This window comes from Callorhinus ursinus, unplaced genomic scaffold (genome assembly GCF_003265705.2).
Source record: "Callorhinus ursinus isolate GAN/ISIS: 27379988/994484 unplaced genomic scaffold, GSC_fseal_2.0 scaffold7, whole genome shotgun sequence".
In the NCBI taxonomy this organism is placed as follows: Eukaryota; Metazoa; Chordata; class Mammalia; order Carnivora; family Otariidae; genus Callorhinus; species Callorhinus ursinus.
Genome location: NW_027397069.1, coordinates 56,638,757 through 56,660,292, shown reverse-complemented (window position 1 = coordinate 56,660,292; position 21,536 = coordinate 56,638,757). Strand labels below are relative to the sequence as shown.

Below are 21,536 nucleotides of genomic sequence, written 5' to 3'. Positions count from 1 at the left end.
CATTTTCAGAGAGTTTAAAAAGTAAACTTCTTAAAGGCAAGATCTGCCTTTTTTCTATAGTCCTTGGCTTGGCTGAAGTCCTACAGAAGCCAGCATATTACAAACAAATTCTATTGATGCCATTAGTTCTGGTCTCAAAAGGGTAACAACACAGTATGATGGGAGAAAACAGCAGTCCAAGGCAGAAGACCCAGGTTCTGGTGCTCTTCTGACATACCAGCTGGGTGGCTACAGGTAAGACATGCGACCCTTTCTGGGCTTCAGCTGGCTCATCTGTAAAACGAAGAGTTGACCCGGATGATGGCTAAGGGTCTTTCCAATTCTAATACTATAAGAAATCAGTCATCTATTGACAAGAGAGTTCATGTATTTCAGGCATTAGGCTTGTCTCAACTGGCTTTTAGAAAGTAAACTTTGGAATTTCTTTTCTTAACAGGTGGTACCACGTTCTCAAAGATAAGTTGATCCTGCTTGCCATTCCTTATCACCCTTGTTTCTGGCCTGCTTGGTAACTTGCCATTTTTACAACCTTCCATGATGGCCATTCTTAGTTTCTTCATCTTGCTCTTCGAAGTGAGGAAAACAAGACAGGAGCAACATTAGCTAACAAACACACACACACATAAAGCTACTGCTGCACGTCTGCAAGGAGACAGCAAAGTACTTTGTCAGATTGTTGAGAATCACTGAATAGGCATTTTATAAATATAAGATGAACATCTGAAAGCAAGCCTTACTATTTCTTCCCACTTCTGCTGACAAGTGATCTGTTCCCATGTAGTCCCTCATTTGGTGGAAGGTGGAGAGTGATTCTCTGCTTTTTAAACCGAGAAGCTCAGGGCCCGTTATTCCTTACATGGTGGCATCACCCACACAGGCTTCACATCTGTCAAGCCTGTGCTTGCTACAGCCCAGTGGGCCGGACAGGAGGACTACCCAGCATTCAGGGGTATTCACACTGGCCATATGGGTCCTGGAGACTTGAAAGATGAGAATTAGTATCACTCTACATATCCTGGAAGGGTCTTGCACCTGGAACAAAGTTTGTACCACTACCGTGTAGATACCAGCTAACCTACTAGTGGTCCTGGCACAGTAGCTTCTCCATAAATATTTAAAAAATAAATAGGAATCTGGTGGTTCTTCACAACCTCAATATCTGTGTGTAAATTACTTCCGCAGGTACAAAAATAAAAAGCTGTCTTTCATTGATGGTTTTATTATCTCCATGTTCCCAAGTTCTTTCTGACCACTGAGGCTCATAAATCTGGGCTGTGTCCTGTCTGGATGTCAGACTTGTGTCAGAGTCACCCCACAACCTGCTCAGCAGGATCTGTTATTTGGGGGGAAATCACCTCACTTTAATCCACCTCCGTGAGGACCCTCCATCATTTGTGTATCGGTCAAGTCAATGAGAATCTTAATCAGCAGGGCAACTCAGCAAATAAAACAAAAAACTTTCAAGTTGCACATACCCAAACTTTTCATGAAAGAAAGGAGTCAACAGCTAAGTTCCCACCAAGGGATTTTTGTCCAGCAAAGGATACTGCAGGCCCGAGGCCACGGCACTGGTACGGTAACCTCCCAGGCGTTGCCCACTCTCCGAGCAGTGCCAGGCAAACTGCTTGTCCTGCCCCGTGCTCAGCACCCACTCCAGCTCCAGGACAAACAGGATCATCGTCACTCTGCTCTGATGTGCTAAAAGCCAAGAGACAAGAAAATAACCCATAAAGCATCATAAAGGAGATTGATAAAGCATGGTCCACAGAGATGCATCATTCTCTTCTCCCCACCCCAGAGGAAGCTGCATAGTATGGACAGCCATTACACACACAGTCTAGAACAGTGGTTCTCACCAGGGGAAGAGGGGCGTGCCTGAGCTGTTTTTTAGAAAAATGAGACAATTTTTTAAAAACTATCCATTTCCTCCCACCTGTCCACTATTTCCTCCTACCTCCCACTATCCATTTCTTTCCCGCCTGTACCAAATCCAAGTTTACCACCACCCAGAGTCCTCATTACCAAAGGGCCTGGGCCACCTCTCTCAGACATGACAGAGCTGCTGGACTGGAGAATGTCAGACCCAATGTGACCATAGAACAATAGAACGCATGATGATCTTATAATAAGTTTATGCAAGCTTAAAAGAAGTAAAGAGCATAATTGTTCTCCTTTTGGTGAAGTATGGCTTATTAAACCCACAACAAAGTTCTAGATGAATTTTTTCTAAGAAATCAAATGCTAGAAAGGAGGGCAGAATTATTCCCAAGTGCCATGTAAAGAAGAATGAAATAACCCTTATATGTCAAAGTATACATACACGTGATAAGGAGGGCAAATCTCCCAGGGTTGCTCATACACAGAGGCAACACCATCCACAGAATTACCGCATCACACAATTTTATAGCTAGAAGAAATTGTTCATGTCATCTACTCCATCTCCCTATTTTACATGTGGGTAAATTCAGGCACAATGAAATCGAGTAGTTTGGCCAAGGTCTCATGGCTTCTCAATTACCGAATAAAATCCATAAAAATTTGCTTTCTTCTTACACGGTTCCAGAGGGTAAGGCAGAGGGGGTCCACGGCCACTGAACAGAGTTGACTGGAATAGACAAAGATCGATACCCTGGAACCCGGACCTCACTGGCCCTGTGCCCAGGAGCTGGCAGTTTGGTGGGCAAAAGCAGACTCGTCACGAGAGTGATGACGTGATAGAGAAAACATCAGTTTCCCATTTTGATCATGAAAATAAAGTTAGTATGGACTAGATGGATCAATGCAGCTCCACTGACAATAACAATATTGCCTGCCAATTTCTGAGTGTCTAACAAGTGCCAAGTACTTAAATACATTCTTTCAGTTAGTCATTGTAATGACCCTGCAAAAGTGGGTGGTTTCTTCATCTTACAGACACAACCTGGCCTTGGCAGGATGGCCCTTTTACATTGGCTACCAAACCAATGAGTACCACAGGACAGCCATCCCACCAAATGCCTGATATTTTAAAATCTGATATTTGAAGCATAGAGAATCTATAGGGACACAGAAGGGCTACAGAAGCAATAATACTATGACTTCTCTACAGTAAACACCTGCCTGTCAGAGTATCGGCCACCATTCAAGATCAAAATGTTGTCTTTAACTTAAAAGATATGACTTCTTGGGAGAAACTCCTGAGGATCTTGTCATCAAAATGTCCAATTCAAGCTCCACCAATGATGGAATAAAAATGAACTTCTCTAATGGCTCAAGTTTCTCAAATCTATTTCAGCAAGAAAGTAGCCCCCAGCACTTTGTCCCTTTCTCCCATCACTCTCTTAAGTCCAAGGGGATGACAGCAGTCCAGAAGACAAGGGGGGTTAAGCCCTCTGAGCTGCCATCATGTGAGGGGAGGAGACAGAGGCTCACAAAGGTTGAGTGACTTGCTCAAATCTGCACAATCAATGAGTGACGAAACGAGAACTAAGACCCTAGGCTCTCTGCCAAAGTCGATTCTCTTTCTGTGTCAGGGTGCCTAGGACTACTGAAAAAAACAAAGAAACAAGCCCCAAAACTCAGAGCACATACTCTTTTCTAATGTGACAGAATTCTTTCATTCAAAAAGAAACCCTTTAAAGGTATCACTAAGCTTCAGAAATGTGGGCTTGAAGTCTGGCTATACTTCTTGAATAGAAAGGCTGAGAGAAGACATCCTTGTCTTGTTCATGATCATAGAGGGAAAGCATCTCCTTTCTCACAATTAAGTACAATGTTAGCTGTAGGTTTTTGTAGATGTTTCTTTATGGAGTGAGGAAGTTCGCCTCTATTTGTAGTTGGCTAAGTGTTTTTATCACGAATGGGTGTCAGAGTTTATCATATGCTTTTTCTGCACTAATTGATATGATCATATCATTTTACTTCTTTAGCCTTTTGATGTGATGGATTACACTGATTTTCAAATGTTAAACCAGCTTTGCATATCTGGAATTTTGGAATCTGGAATAAATCTTCTTGGTCATGGGTGTATAACTCCTTCCATATATTGTTGGATTTGCTAGAATTTTTTTTTTTTTTTAAGGATTTTAACATCTAAGTTCATGAGAATTACTGGTCTGTAGTTTTCCTTTCTTATAGTGTCTTTGGTTTTGGTATCACTGATTGGTTTTTAAAAAAATGTTTATTGAGGTAAAAAATCACCATTTAAAACATTTTAGAGTGTATAATTCAGTGGTTTTTAGTATATTCACAATGTTGTACAATCATCATGGAAAAATGTACTATTTACAGAACATTTCCATCACCCCAAAACAAACCCACACCCCCAACTTCTCTTCCCTTATCCCTGGGCAACCACTAACTACTTTCTGTTTCAATGGATCCCCTTATTCTTTTTTTTTTTAAAGACTATTTATTTATTTATTTGAGAGAGAGACAGAGAGAGAGAGAGAGCATGTGCGAGCACAAGTGGAGGGAGGGGCAGAGGGAGAGGAACAAGCAGACTCCCCGCTGAGTGGGGAGCCCGACGTGGGGCCTGACCCCAGGACCCAGAGATCATGACCTGACTTAAAATCAGATGCTAAAACAACTGAGCCACTCAGGTGCCCCTCCTCCCCTATTGCTGACATTTCATATAAATGTATTCATATGGTCCTTTGAGTCTAGTTTCTTTCACTTAGCGTGTTTTCAAGGGTCATCCATGTTGTAGCATGTATCAAATATTTCATTCCTTTTTTGTGGCCAAAAAATAATTCATTTTTTTGTTACACCACGTTTTGTTTAACCATGCATCCATTCATGGACATTTAGGTTATTTCCACTTTTTGGCTATTGTGAATAATGTTGTTATGCACAATGGCATGCAAATATGTTTGAATCCCTCCTTCCATCTTTTTTGGGTATAAACCTGGAATAATCCTTGCTTGGTTGTGATGTACTATCCTTTGTATATGCTGCTGCATTTGATTTGCTAAAATTCTGTTTAGATTTTTTTGCATCTGTTTTCATGGGGAAGGCTGGCCTATATATTTCTTTTCTTGTACTGTCTTTGCCTAGTTTTAGTGTCAGGTAATGCTGACTTCAAAAATCAGTTGGAAAGTCTTCTTCTGAAAGAGTTTGTGCAGAGTTTGTATTGTTTCTTCCTTAAATATTTGATAAGATTCACCAGTAAAGCCATCTGGGCCTAGAGTTTTCTTTGTGGGAAGGTTTTAATTATAAAGTCAATTTCTTTAGTACATACAGGGTTATTAGGGTTATCTATTTCTTCTTGAGTGAACTTTTGCAATTTTTACCTTTCAAAGATTTGTTCATTTCATCGAGGTTGTCAAATTTTATTGGCATAAAGTTGTTCATCATACTCCTTATTATCCTTAAATATCTCTACAATCTCTAATACTATCACTTCCCTTATTCCTGATATTGGTAACTTGCATCTTCTCTCTTTTCTTTCTGGTAAGTCTGGCTAGAGGTTTATCGCTTTTATTCATCTTCTCAAATCAAACAAAAACAACAGTTTTTGGTGTCACTGATATTTATTTTTTGTTTTCTATTTCATGAACTTCTGCTATGATCTCTCTTCTCTTCTGCTTGGCTTTGTTTCCATTTGTTCCTCTTTTTTTTTAAGATTTTATTTATTTATTTGAAAGAGAGAGCATGAATGGGGGAGGGGCAGAGGGAGACACAGACTCCCCACTGGGTGGGGAGCCCGAGAGGGGGTTCGATCCCAGGACCCCAGGATCACAACCTGAGCCGAAGGCAGACCCAACAAACCAAGCCACCTGGGCGCCCCTCTTTCTGGTTTCTTGATGTAGAAACTAAGGTCACTGATTTGAGACCTTTCTTCTCTTCTAACATAGGTGTTTAGTTAAGTACTGCTTTAGCAGCATACCATAAATTTTGATACACTGTTTCCGTTTTGATTTCTTCTTTGACCCATGGATTACTTAGATGGCCCGTGGTTATTTAGCTTCCTAATATTTGGGGATTTTCCAGAGATATTTGTTACTGATTCCTGCTTCAATACCATTTTGATCAGAGAACACACCTTGCATGACTTGAATTTTTCCAAATTTACTGAGACTCGTTTTATGGCCCAGAATGTGATCCACCTTGATAAATGTTCTTTGTAAAGTTGAAAAGAATGTGTCTTCTGCTTTAGTTGGATGGAATGTTCTACAGATGTCAATTAGAGCAAGTTGGCTGTGTACTGGTCAGGCCTTTTATATCTTATTGATTTTCTGCCTACTTATTGTCAATTATTGATATATTCGATCAATTATTAAGAGAGGAATACTAAAATTTCTGACTAAAATTGAGGATGTGTCTATTTCTCTTCCTGAGGTTTCATCAGGTTTTGCTTCACATATTTCAAAGCTATGTTTATTAAGAGCATAAACATTTAGGATCGTTATGCCCTCCTGATGGACTGACCCCTTAATCATTACGAAATAATCTCTGGTAATACAATCCTTTATCCCTGGTAATATTCTTTTCTCTGAAGTCTACTTTGACTACTATTAACATAGCCACTCCAGCCTTCTTTTGACTACTGTTTGCCCAGTGTATCTTTTGCTATCCTTTTATTTGTAACTGCTTTATGTCTTTATATTTAAAGTACATTTCTTGTAGGTGGTTTACATTTGGGTCTCCTTTTTTTCATTCAATCTGATGGCCTCTGGCTTTTAATGAGCCTTAGGCCACATACATTTAATATGATTATTGATAACTGGTAGGTTTAAATCTATCACCTTGCTATTTGTTTTCTATTTTCCCATGTGTTCTTTTTCCTTTTCCTTCTTCTTCTTTTTTTTTTTTTTTTGGCGGGGGGAGAAGGGTTCATTGAGAATGATTTTAATGATTCCATTTTATCTCCTTGGTTGGCTTGTTTGTTGTAACTTTTTGATTTGTTATTTTATGGTTGCTTTAGGGCGAGAAGTATACATCTTTAACTTATCATTGTCTTCCTTCAAGTGATTCTGTTCCACTTCATGTGTAGCATAAGCATCTTATAATAGTATATTTCCATTTCTCCCCGGGTCTTGGCTTTTGTATTACTGATGCCAAACATTTTAATTTTACATGTTATGACCCTCGTGCTACTTTATTATTTTTAGTTAAATAGCAAATTGTCTTTTTATAAGATTTATATAATAAGAAAATATCTCATAGTAACCACGCCTGGTGCTCTTTATCCTTTTGCGTAGATCCCTCTTTTCCTTTGGCGTCATTTACTTCCTTCCTGAAGGACTTTCCTGAACATTTCCTTTAGTGCAGGTCTATGAATTCTCTCAGTTTTTTATGCCTGAAAAAATTTTTATTTCACCTCCATTTCTGATATCTATTACCATTTACTCATAGTGGATTGATTCCTTTTAACTTTTATAATTTTATTTTTATTATGAATTCATCTTAAGCAGGGCTTGTTTTTGCTGTGGGATATTTGTGTGACTTGTCTTGTTGAAGAGAGCTTTTGAATTTACTTCTAGCAGGAACCATGAGGCTACCACTGGCCCAGGACCGATTTTTTATGTTAAATTCTTAAGCTGGAGCTTGTAGCACTACATGAATGATTTAAATTTGTATTCCAAATCTAAAATTTTAGGTTGCAAGTTTCATTTATCTGGAAGATTCTTCCCTCTATCCAGATCTGAGATCAGGAATAAATTATGCTATGGTCTTCTGGGCCAATAAGTGGAGAGTTTTAGTCCTCTCCTTTTCATGGTGATATAGCCCTTTATGCATTTCATCTTTATATGTAAATATCAGTTGCAACTTCCCATCTCACTCAAGCCCTAGGTCTCATCTTCTGTCCCTAAGTCAATGTTCATACAAAAGCTTCTAGCTATTAGAAGTTCTATTTTTCTCCCCAAGATAGCTGCAATGTCAGGTAGTATGCGTATCACTTTGAGTTTTAGTTCTCTCCTTGCTTCTGGTACGTGGGACTCTCCCTCTTGTTTCTCTCATGGGCTTAGTAGCATTGCATTAAAAAAAAATTAATCACAACTGGGATTTCAAAATGTCTTGATAAGCTGAGATGATGAACCAAATAAAATGAGATGATGAATAACCTGTAGTCCAGCATTTAGGCTAAAAACAAAACAAAACACCCCCCACACCAAAAAAGGCAACAGCTTCAAAAGTACAGTACCCAATAAAAACTTAAGTGAGAACCACTAAGGGGTTTGAGTTGACTGCTCCACATGAGCCCACAGTGTAAAGTGGCTGTCAAAAGTTCACCCTTCATGGAACAGTGACCAGAAGAGGAAGGAAATACCATTTTGTAGTTATCACATTACATATGTATATTGGTTATCTACTGTATAACAAATTACACCAAAACTTAATGGCTTAACACAGTAAACATTTATTATCTCAGAGTTTCTGTGGATCAGAAATCTTGGTGCAGCTTAACTTGGTGCCTCTGCTGAAAGGTGTCTCACAGGATGAAACCGAGGTCATGTGCTGGGGCTATGGTCTCATCTGTAAGACTGACAGACGGAAGACCTGCAGAATTCCATGTCTCTCATGTTGACTAGATACAGTTCCTCATAGGCTACTGAGCTACCGGAGGGCTTCAGTTCCTTACCAGCTACTGATGTGGCCTCCCTCAATTCCTCATCACATAGGCATCTCCATAAAGTAGCTCATAAGATGGCAGCTGGCTTCCATGAGAACCAGCAAGAGCAGGAGAGGGCAAGCAAGAAGGACTAGTCTCTTTGTAACCTAATCTTAGAAGTGACATCCATCATTTGACATATTTTAGGTCCAGTCTACACTCAAGGGGAGCTGACACTCAAAGGCATGAATAACAGGAGACAAGGATCATCAGGAGCCATCTTAGTGGCTGCCTAGCACAATGTGTCACATTTTTAAAAGGCTCCAGAGGTAGAACATGATATCCCAAGATCTGTGACCAAGACAACTAAAAAAAATTTTTTTGAGAACAAAAATTCAGGTCATGTAAAATATTTAGGCTAGAAAATAGAAGTTATAGATAAAAGGGGCGAGGAAGAGACCAGGGTGGGAACTTTCCATGGCTGTTTTAAAATCACTGAAAAGCTGTCATCTGTAAGAGAGATTGTACTTAGTTTCTGTGGCTCCAACAGGCTGAACAAAAACCAAAAGGGGAACATTCTAGTATTTATAACATAACATTTTATTGACCTGGTTATCTGTTTGTAACTTCTACGTAATTATAAACTGCTTATAGGCAGGTACTATAATGTCTTGTTTACTATTATAATCCTCAGTTACTGGAACTCAGTAGGTACTCAATGAATACTTGGTTAAGTGTTATGTGAAAACAATTAAAGAACACATCCAGAGGGAAATGAATTTTGGCTCAAAATCTAGAAATAAAGAACTTAATACTTAGAATTTTACAAAAATCGGGATGGGTTGCTAAGTATGTCTCTGGAGGTATCAGGAGAGTCTGGATGATCACGCAGGATGGATGAAGTCAAGAAATGTGGATGAAATAACCTCTAAGTCTTAAAATATCCACCTCTAATGTTCTGATCCTATAACATCATTGGTCTAGATAAATAAATCATTACAGAAAATGGCTCCTGATCCATCTATGGTACACTGCCAATGTTGAAGACGCAAGAAAACCTTAATTCCTTTCCCTTAGACAACACGGACATTTTAGGCCTTTTAAGATATTTAACCAAAAATGAAATGAGCCCCATGTAAAGTAGCTCACTCCTAACACTGACCCCACTTCTCTGCATCTGCTGCACTGCTTTGAGGTTGTGTGGTATGGCAGAGAGACAAAGGACAAAGGTCAGAGGTTCTGGGGTCACAACGACCGAGTCTGGTTCTGCACTTTACAGGACCTCAGGCAAGTCACCCAACCTCATTAGGCCTGTTTCTTACTTCAGAGACTCGGATAATATTCACCTGAAAGGATTGCTCTGTTTTGCTCCCACTGACTACTGTAAAGTGAAACCTTCAAGAAACATCTCAAAATCTAGGTAAAAACACTGCTGTCTCACTCCTACCTTGATAGTTTTTCACAGGAGTCATCTTGTTATAATCTTCTGATAAAATAAACTCCTGCAAAAGAGAAGAAAAATATCAAGCAAAAAGAAAGTCTTTAAGTGAATAATTAGGTTTCGATAAAACCAGACTGCATAAAGAAACATCACGACAGAATTACATCCAACATTAGTATTTTGCCAATCAACTCAGCATTTTTGTACATCTTTAAAAGTAACAATCATAATTATGATCTAATGCAATTATAATTTTTATATTGTAACACTGAGTTTGGTTTTTTGTTTGTTTTTGAGTATGTGTGAGAAGAAAACTGGATCAAGTTCAGTGTCTTGACACTGTCTTGTCAATTTTGAAGATAACCCTCATTTAACTTGCTACAGCTAAAAATTTGGCCAGTGAGCAAACGGATGGCAATCCTCTATTAGAGAAGCAAATTAGGTATTTTAAAAGATTGTTTCTAATATCAGTAACTTATTTCTCCTTACAATAAGCTTCTCAAGGGTGCATCTTACTCATCCCTAAATCCCTATGGTACATGGCACAGTGTCTTGGATAGTAAGTAATTAGTAAGTATTGACCAAACAGAAATGTGAAGGGCATCTCCCAATCTCATGAGATTAATCTGAATGTCAAATTTACTCAAAAATAGTTTCTATATAATGCATTGTATATACTCTTTGTGAGGACACAGAAAACCTGAGTGGGTGAGTTTGTGTGTGAGTGTGTGTGCATTCTTCACCTAAGCATCTACATATACAATGACCTATATGTAGAAGCCAATCAAGTGTTTATAAGCCCCAGCCAGGTTTTGAGTCCTTTAGCTTCTTTCAAATGCAAAATATCCATATACTCTTAAATAGTAAGTTGTCAAACAAGGAAAGCTGCAAAGGATAACAAATTGATGCCTTCATCTGAGCTTAGAAACAGAACAATGAGTCTTTTCAAAACATTTGGAGGCTTCCAGAATTTTTCCTTGAGGACTTAAAGAAAGGTGTGTGGGAGGACAGATGAGTAAACTCCTTAATTGCTATCTGGGTATTTACTGAGCTGATACAGTGTAAATTTTAGAAGAAAATGCTTATTTTATTGTTTTTGTGATAGATACCACAAAGGTAAGTATGAGGTGATGTGACAGAATATAGGAGGTAACAAAGTTCCTCTGGGTGTTCACTTTCCTACCCTGTCCCTCCTTAAGAAGCTTATCTACAAAATGGATTTTCTTCCCCATGATTTTCTCAGTAAAAACATTACTCAACTTGTCACTTTTTAAATTCCTATCAGTATTCCTTCAAGAAGTAGCACTATGCTCACTTCTCATTTCTTTTTTAAAGATTTTATTTATTTATTTGACAGACAGAGACACAGCAAGAGAGGGAATACAAGCAGGGGGAGTGGGAGAGGGAGAAGCAGGCTCCCCACCAAGCAGGGAGCCCGATGCAGGGCTTGATCCCAGGACGCTGGGATCATGACCTGAGCCGAAGGCAGACACTTAACAACTGAGCCACCCAGGCGCCCCTCACTTCTCATTTCTGAAGAGTTAGACTTACAATGGAAGAGAGCAGACCAATTTTTAAAAGTAGTAAAGTCGTTCTCCCATGAGAAGCTGATGATGTGGTAAGGAAGCTATGCACGCATCTAGGCCTCGACTCACTACCACCCTCAATCCCAAGCAAGAGTAGCTTGATCCTGAGCCTCCCACTTCAGAGAGCCCCAAATTTCCTCACATACACAGTGAATAAATTTATTAAAGACCGTTATTATTTAGGCAAGTGTTTGCTGAGTTCATAGAATTCATATATTACTTTGATTATACTGAAATTGTTCTCTAGCATGGGCAAAAGGTCACTCAATTCCTTTCAGGACAAGGCAAGGTATAAAATGAAACAACTGGATGCAGATCTGTATTTAGAATCAACATATTAGAATTAACACACACAATAAAATTACCAGTTCACTGCACTGGTACACTTAATTTTTTTGTTTATTTGCTTTTCCTATGAAAACAGAAACATGTAATCATGGAGAAAATTTGGGAGATTTTGTCAGGCTTTTTTATTCTTATTTTTTTAATCAAAGAAACAATAAGCTATTTTAAAGAAATGTAAGAGAGACAGGCATTTAAAAGTCCCTTGTGATATTGTTTCTCAAAGATAACTATTATAAAAAGTATTATTGGAATAATATACATAATAAAACAAAATATTAATACTTTTTAAGTTGTTTTTAATTTTAATTCTAGTATAGTTAACACAGAGTGTCATATTAGTTTCCGGTGTACAATATAGTGATTCAATCCTTCTACACATCACCCGGTGCTCATCACAAATGCACTCCTTAATCCTCATCATCTACTTCCTCCCCTCTGGTAACCATCACAGTGTGTTCTCTATAGTTAAGAGTCTGTTTCTTGGTTTGTCTTTTTTTTATTCTTTGCTCGTTTGTTTTATTTCTTAAATTCCACATTATAAATAAGATCACACGGTATTTGTCTTTCTCTGACTTAAAATGTTAATACTTTCTAACAAGGCTTTTTTTCTGTTAACAAATCATGTATATCATTTCACATGAGTACATGTTTATCAACTTCATTCTTTTTGTGTGTGTGTGTTTTTTTAAATTTTTTTATTTTTTTATTATGTTATGTTAATCACCATACATTACATCATTAGTTTTTGATGTAGCGTTTCATGGTTCATTGTTTGCGTATAACACCCAGTGCTCCATGCAGAACGTGCCCTCTTTAATACCCATCACCAGACTAACCCATCCCCCCACCCTATCAAATTCATTCTTTTTAATGACCGCATAGAATGTGCAGTAATGGTCTTCTACCGATAAATGCTTACATTTCCAGTTTTCCATATTTAAAAATCCTACATTCAATATATTTTATCTTTTTACATCTCTAACAATATTTCAATGAAATAAAGTTCTAGAATTGTTGGATCAGAGGGATGACCATTTAAAATTTGACCATTAAAATTTGATAGATCCTTTCAGGGGCACCTGGGTGGCTCAGTCGTTAAGCGTCTGCCTTCGGCTCAGGTCATGATCCCAGGGTCCTGGGATCAAGTCCCACATCGGGCTCCCTGCTCCGCGGGAGGCCTGTTTCTCCCTCTCCCACTCCCCCTGCTTGTGTTCCCTCTCTTGCTGTGTTTCTGTCAAATAAATAAATAAAATCATTTAAAAAAATAAATAAAATAAAATTTGATAGATACTTTCAAATTGACTTTTTAAAAGATTTTTATCTATTAACATGCACAATATAATATGAAAGTATGGCTGTAGCCTGGAATATTTTGTTAGGTTTAACCAATCAAAGCTCAGTAGATTGAAGATGTACACATTAAACAGTTTTTTAATCCATCTTTCTATCATCCCTTCTTTACATTCAACTGTCCATATATCTATCATCCTAACTTTTTTTGAATACTTAATTTTTTAGAGCATTTTTAAATTCACAGCAAAATTGAGAGGAAGGCACAGAGATTCCTCACATACCCCCTGCTCCCCTCCAAACAGCCTCCCCCATTAAAATCTCTCACCAGAGTGGTACATTTATTACAACTGATGAACCTACACCCCTTCCAAAGTCCATAGTTTACCTTAGGGTTCATGCTTGGTATTGCAAATTCTGTGGTCTTTGATAAATGCATATTGACATGTATCCATATTATAGTGTCATGCCCTAAAAATCCTCTGTGCTCTGCCTATTCATCTTTCTCTTCCCACCTAATCCCTGGCATCACTGATCTTTTCACTGTCTCCAAAGATTTGCCCTTTCCAGACTGTCATATAGTTGGAATCATTGAGTTTGTAGCCATTTCAAATTGGTTTCTTTTACTTAGTACTATGCACTTAAGTTTCCTCCATGTCTTGTTATGGCTTGATAGCTCATTTCTTTCTAGCACTGAATACTATTCCACTGACTGGATGTACCACAGTTTATCCTTTCATGTATGGAAGGACATCTTGGTTGCCTCCAAATTTTTGTCAATTATCAATAAAGCTGCTATAAACATCCATGTGCAGGCTTTTGTGGAAACACAAGTTTTCAACTCCTCTGGATAAAAAAGCAAGGATTGCTGGGCTATATGGTAAAAGTATATTTAGTTTTAAAAGAATGACCAAAGTAGCTGTACCACTGTGCATTTCCACTAGCAATGTATGAGAGTTCCTGTTGCTCCACATCCTTGACAGCATTTGGTGGTGTCAGTGTTCTGGATTCTGGCCACTCTAATAAGTATGTGGTGGTATCTCATTTTAATTTGCATTTCTCTGATGACATAGGATGTGGAGTATCTTTTCATATGCTTACTTGCCATCTGTAGATCTTCTTTGGTGAGGTGTCTGTTAAGGTCTTTGGCTCACTTTTAATCTCTTATTGTTGAGATATAGGAGTTCTTCAAATATTCTGGATAACTCCTTTTATCAGATATATCTTCTGCAAATATTTTCTCCCATTCTGTGGCTTGTCTTTTTATTCCCTTTACAGTGTTTTGCAGAGAAGAAATGTTTCATTTTAACGAAGCACAGTTTACCAATTCTTGCTTTCATCACACCTATGCTACAGTATCTAAGATGTCATCAACAAACCCAAAGTCATCTAAATTTTCTCCTCTGTTATCTTCCAGGAGTTTTATAAGTTCTGCATTTTACATTTAGGGTCTGTGAGTTATTCCAAGTTAATTTTTGTGAAGGGTGTAAGGTATTGTCTAGATTTATTTTTTTTACATTGTAGATATCCAGTTGTTCCAGCACGATTTGTTGAGAAGACTATTTTTTTCTCCATTGTATTTCTTTTGCCCTTCTGTTGACTTTATTTATGAGGTTCTATTTCTGGGCTCTCTGTTCTGCTCCACTGATCTACCTGTCTATTTTTTCACCCATACCACACTATCTTGATTACTATAGCTTTACAGTAAGTCTTGAAATTGGACAGTGTCAATCCTTCAACTTTGTTCTCCAATATTGTGTTGGCTCTTCTGGGTCTTCTCTCTCTCCACATAAACTTTAGAATCAGTTTGTTGAGATCTATAAAATAACTTGTTGGGATTTGGATTGGGACTGCACTGAATTTATAGATCAAGTTGAAAGAACTGACATCTTGACAATATTGAGTCTTTCTATCCATGAATATGGATCTCTATCCATTTATTTAGGTTTTTAAAAAATTTCACTCATCAGAGTTCTGTAGTTTACTTCACACAGATCTGTACATATTTTGTTACATATATACCAAAGTATTTCATTTTTGGGGGTGCTAATGTAAATGATACTGTGTTTTTAATTTCAAATTCTGCTTGTTCATTACTGGTATACAAGAAACAGCTGACTTTTATAGATTAACTTTGTATCCTGCAGCCTTGATATAACTGTTTATTAGTTCCAGGAGGTATTTTTGGTCAATTCTTTTAGATTTTTCTACATAGACAATCATGTCACCTACAAAGAGTTTTATTTCTTTCTTCCCAATCAGGATACCTTTTATTTTCCTTTTCTTATCTTTGTATTAGCTAGAACTTCCAGTACAATGTTGAAAAGGAATGATGAGGGGGTCATCCTTGCCTTAAACCTGATTTTAGTGGGAAAGATTCTGGTTTCTCACCACACCTAATCATTTTTAATGTTCACTGTAACAGCTCAAACGGTTTGGTATATATAAATAAAAAGTCAGTAATTATCTCCACCTTCTATCTCATTCCTTTTGAGGAAACCAGTGTTAATAGTCTTGTGTCTTGTTTCACATCGTTCTTTCTCCTTTATCTTTATATCAACATATGTAAACGCATAGAGGGGTTTTCATTTGTTTTGTTGCACAAAAACAGGGTCACACTATAGACATTACTCTACAACCTGCCACTTTCATTTATAATATATCAGAGCTATCTTTCCTGGGCAAAACACATGATCCTAATTTATTCTTTCTGGTGGCTCTCTTGTACTCCAAAACATGAATACGCCATATTTTAGTACTCACATACTCTCTGTTAAATGGACATTCTATTTTTTACTATTATAACAATACAGCATGAAATGTCTCTGCATGTATAAACATATGAATTAATGTACAGGTTGAAAAGACTGCTAGCTCAAAGATTATAAATACTTAACATTTTAATAAACTCTGTCAGATCTCACTTTCCAGAAGTATGCAGCATTTCAATTCCCTACCATCTCTGACATTCATGCAATGGCCTATTTCCCCATATCTAATCAGCGCTGGATATTACTCATCTTTTCAGTTTTCTGCCAAATTGATGTGCAAACAAATATAACTCACTAAGGTTTAATATGCATTACCCTAACTGCTTATGAGCTAGAGTACTTTTTATATGTTTATTTGCCATATTCATTTCTTGTTCTATGAATTTCCTCCTTAAATCCTACCAAAGCTTGATTTCTTAAAAAGGAGAGCATGAGGCAAAACTTAAGTACTGCTGCTTTATTTGACGGTGCAATATCAGCTGTGTGAATGAAGGAAAAGCAAAAAGAAGCAGAGAAAGTTAGGTTGTACATAACCAAGCTGGCCTGTGTTTCATGAGGAAGCCCAGTTAGTTTCCTAGCATACAGGAAGTCTCTAACAGACTGAATTTAAACGCCAGGCTTTGGAAGAATCCACTGGAGGAAGGGATGGAGAAGGAATTTATCTGCCAGCTCTCTCCTCCCTTGCTTTAAATTTTGATCATAACTCCATGGGAACTTAGCTTCTCCCTCCTTCTGGAAGATTATACTATCTAGCCTTATTAACAGCCACTGGGGAAGTCAGATCTTAGACTTTGCAAGTGCTGTGCTTCATACAACTCAGAAAGTTGCTGAGGAACCAGGGAGCTATTTTCCTTAAGTTTTCATTTAAAGATAGCAAAGCACAGTGGTTAAGAGTTAAGAGCTTGGGCACCAGAGCCAAAGTGTCTGGTTTAAATCCTGGCTAAAACACATACTAGTTATATGATCTTGGACCAGCTGCTCAAGATCTCTGCACTTTAGTTTCCATTTCCATAACAGTAATAGCCTCATAAGACTGTGGTGAGGATTTGGTTAACATTTATAAAGCTTTTAAAGCGGTGTCTGGCACACAGTAAGTACTCCATGAGAGCTAAGTAAAATAAATAAATGCTACTTTTGTAAAACGAATTAAGGAGTCTTCCTTTAAAAAAAAAAAACTTCTGAAATACATTGAACAACATTAATCAAAGAATTAGAATTTGGCTATAAAATACTGAATGCCTGGTTCTTTTTTAAATATCAACTTTTCTAATTTCTCGTATAGTTATGAGTCTCATAAAGCTTTCTTAACTCTCTTTGGGTCAAATTTATTAATTTATATTTTATAAATTTTATAAATCATCTACTTCCTTAAAGTTTTCAAACATATTACCATGGAACTAACATGACAGTGTCTGCTAATTCTTTTTAACTGCCTTTCATATAAAGGCAGTTCTGCTATAAGAGTTATTCTGAAGATGTGAATTTGTTTCAACACGATTGGTAAATTAGGGGACAATTTGAGCATAGCTCAAATTTCATGTTACTTTTACATGATTTTGTCCAGAAACACTAGATGAACACAGAAAAGTGAACCAAGCTAGGTAGGAATACATAAAACAGAGACACACAGATCTCAAACATCTACCAGCTACCTCAGTGTACCACCCCTTGGGAGTCACACCTATCTCCATCTGGTATTAAAACCTGGCCTTCTGATTTCAGATTACCTCCTCCTACCATTTCAAAATAACTCACAAGCTGCAATCCTTCTGCGGCACACTTCCACAAGCAAATTTCAGGCCTTTTTCAAGGTAAAGTGCCATAGTTATCATAATGTTTATGTATTCCCTAATTTCGCATGTCTAAAACTGTGCTACATTTTTATGAGTGTTCCATCTTTACTTCTTATGTATCACAGACTAAGTTGTGTGTGTGTATATGTGTGTTTGTGTGTGTGCATATGTGTGTGTGTGTGCGTGTGTGTTTAACAAAGTTTTTAAGTATTGCATTCCTAAACTAATTTTCCCCTAAGCCATTTATGGCTTTTTTGTGCAATTCTACATGGTGTGGTGATTTTTAAAAACAAGCTGAATTATAGCAGAAATGAGTGGCTATATATATATATATAATGTGGTTACACCTCTTTCCTTATGCTTAACATTATATACTTATTTCTTGTTTTCCTTAATGAGATGTGCCAAGGAATTTATCTATTTTATCAGTACTTCCTAAAACTCAACTTTCGGTTTTATTTACGGTCTTTTTCTCTATCTTTAATTTCAGTATTCATTTTTATAATTCTCTCTCCCAACCTTCTTTTGGTTTATCACTTTGGTATAACTTAATTTGAATGCTTAGATTCACATGTATAACAACTTTTTATTTTAAAGTAAAATTTTAAGGTACAATTCTCTAATATAGATTTGACTATATTCCATAGGTTTTTAGACAAAGTGGTTCTCCCTTAAAATGATTTCTATATTATTTTATGTATTTCAGTAATATATTATATATATATATACTTATTTACTCTTTCAATTAGGAAATTACTTAGAAAAAAATGTTTAATTAGCAAGCACTTATATTTATGGCTACCTTTTTGTTGCTGCTTTCTAGTTTTATTGGTTTATATTCGGAAAACACAGTATCTTTGCTTTTCAGAATTTACTAAGATTTTTCTCTTAGTCAAGATACATTCATGATTTCGTAAATGTTCTGGAGATATAAGAAAAAAATGTATTTTATCCAAAGTTCTAGATCTACTTGTATATCTATTCAATGAAACAATGATAGTTTTCAAATACTCTATATTTTCATTTTTTTTTTAAAGATTTTATTTATTTATTTGACACAAAGAGACAGACAGCAAGAGAGGGAACACAAGCAGGAGGAGTGGGAGAGGAAGAAGCAGGCTTTCTGCGGAGCAGGGAGCCTGATGTGGGGCTCGATCCCAGGACCCTGGGATCATGACCTGAGCCAAAGGCAGACGCTTAACGGCTGAGCCACCCAGGTGCCCCTATATTTTCATTTTTCTTGCCTACTTGAATTTCACATTCAAAAATAGATGTACTAAAGAAATGTGCTTTTTTTTTTTTAGAAATGTGCTTCATTTTAAATGTTTATTATTCTGACTATAAAAGTAATATGTATAATACATTTATTATTCTTACTATAAAAGTAACATGTATAATATGATAAATTTTAAAATGGAACATCATCAGGAAGGAAAATTTAAATAGGCTATACTTCTGCCAAATAGTGCCAATTACTATTAATACTTTTATTATTTTGCTTTTCCATCTTTTCCCTTGTATATATAAAAACACATTAAATTGGAATAGTAGTACCACTGATACTGTTTTGTAGCTCTCCTCTTTAACTTAACATTGTCACATGAACATTTCCAATGTCATTAAATATTATTTGAAAATACACGTTTAATGGCTACATAATATTCCACTGGAAGGCTACATAAGATTTTATCTAATTAGTCCCTGTTGCATTTCTAAGACACCAATGTTTTTATTATTATAAAAACAATTGTTAAAATAAATTTATTATTACAAATAATCTTATTTATTTATTCATTTTTTGAAAAATTATGTTATGTTAGTCACCATACAGTACATCGTTAGTTTTTGATGTAGTGTTCCATGATTCATTGTTTGCATATAACATCCAGTGCTGGATTTTCTTTGGATGGTTTTCTAGAAATGTAGAGTTATTGATATAAAGGTACAAATACTTCTCGAGTTCTAGTTACATATGACCAATACTTTTTCTAAATAGTTAATGCCAATTAACTCTATCAGTGTACAAGACAGACCATTTTATTCAATGCCAGCCAACAGCTATATAGTAAAGTTGATATTACTCAGGTAAAAATAAGATTTTAAAAAATTTCACAAATTAAAATGTTTATTTGCCCTAAGTATTTCCTTTTATGACTTTTCCACTGTCTATAGGATTTTAGTGCTTTTCTCATCTATTTGTATATGCTTGTCGACTGAACATATTATCTTTCCTCTGTCATATTTTAAGCAACAACATATTAAAATGCAGTTAAGTAGCGTTTTTTACACCGAGAAGTTTTGGAATTTTATGCAAATATCATATTTTCTTTTGTGATTTGCACTGTTTTGAGCTTACACATTCTTCCTGATAGACTGTTTACAAATGTCCACTTTAGTCACTTCTAGGTTTTCTTTTTCCTTCATTTTTTAAGGCTTTACTTTGTACCTCAAAGCTACTTATAAGACATGAGATGAGGATTAAAATCAATGTTTTTCTTAAAAGCAAGCCAACTGCTTTGGCACTATTTATTTAATAATTTTTCCCATCCACGACTGACGTGTGATGTCTTCTTTCCCATATTCTATGTTCTTACATATAATTGGGTCTGTTTGGGAGTTATCTAACTCTGCTCTATTGACCTCCTATTCTATTCTTGTGTCAAAATGAAAATCATTTAATTACTGCAGGTATCAAATGTGTGTTAACACACAGGCTATGTGTCTAATTTCTCTTCTTAAAAAAAATGTAGCTCCCTATGACCCAGCAATTGCATTACTAGGTATTTACTCCAAAGATACAAATATAGTGATCCAAAGGGGCACCTGCACCCCAATGTTTATAGCAGCAATGTCCACAATAGCCAAACTATGGAAAGAGCCCAGATGTACACCGACAGATGAATGGATAAAGAAGATGTGGTACACACACACACACACACACACACACACACACACACACACACACACACACAATGGAATATTACTCAGCCATCAAAAAAAAAAACACGAAATCTTGGAATTTGCAACAACATGGATGGAACTAGAGGGTATTATGCTAAGTGAAATAAGTCAGTCAGAGAAAGAAAATTATCATATGATCTCACTCATATGTGGAATTTAAGAAACAAACAGAGGAGCACAGAGGAAGAGAGAGAAAAATAAAATAAGATGAAATCAGAGAGGGAGACAAACCAAAAGAGACTCTTAACCATAGGAAACAAACAGAGGGTACCTGGAGGATAGGTGAGTGGGGGGATGGGGTAACTGGGTGATGAGCATTAAGGAGGGCACATGATGTAATGAGCACTGGGTGTTATTTATAACAGATGAATCACTGACCTCTACCTCTGAAACTAATAATACACTATATGTTAATTAATTAAATAAAAATAAAATAAAATAAATGTAGGTCGATGATTATCATAATCTTTTTATATAACAAGAAAAATCACATTAAGAATTCTGACTGGAATTGCATGAAACCTCTAAATTCGGGGACTTATAAGTCTTTTTTTATGTACATTAGTATATAATTTTCTTTGCCTAAATTTCACATAGTTCTTTTTGAGATCATTTTTAAGAGTTCTGTTGTTAACTTCCGGGAATGGGATTGTTTTCCATTACTTGGTAGACTCTGAGTGAAAAAAGATTCATAGTTGCTACTTTCGGATGAAAACTGAAAAATAGTGATATCACAGTTCCTGGAGACACACTATGGATCCACTAAAAATCTTGATTTGTGGCAGTTAGAGTGAGGCGATCAATACCGGATAGGGT

At 36.6% G+C, this 21,536-nt stretch overlaps 1 protein-coding gene across 3 annotated transcripts in view; it reads right to left on the bottom strand.

The window, feature by feature from the left end:
* WDFY2 (WD repeat and FYVE domain containing 2) overlaps nucleotides 1–21,536 on the bottom strand; it is a 166,651-nt gene that overhangs the window by 40,591 nt on the left and 104,524 nt on the right. For 2 of the 3 annotated variants that reach the window (XM_025874976.2, XM_025874977.2), the window contains exons 4-5: nucleotides 9,981–10,035; nucleotides 1,548–1,698 (exon numbers count right to left, since the gene is read on the bottom strand). In XM_025874976.2, coding sequence (XP_025730761.1) covers nucleotides 1,548–1,698; nucleotides 9,981–10,035 — 206 coding nt within the window. The remainder of the gene's footprint in view (nucleotides 1–1,547; nucleotides 1,699–9,980; nucleotides 10,036–21,536) is intronic. The other variant, XM_025874978.2, reaches the window with a different exon arrangement.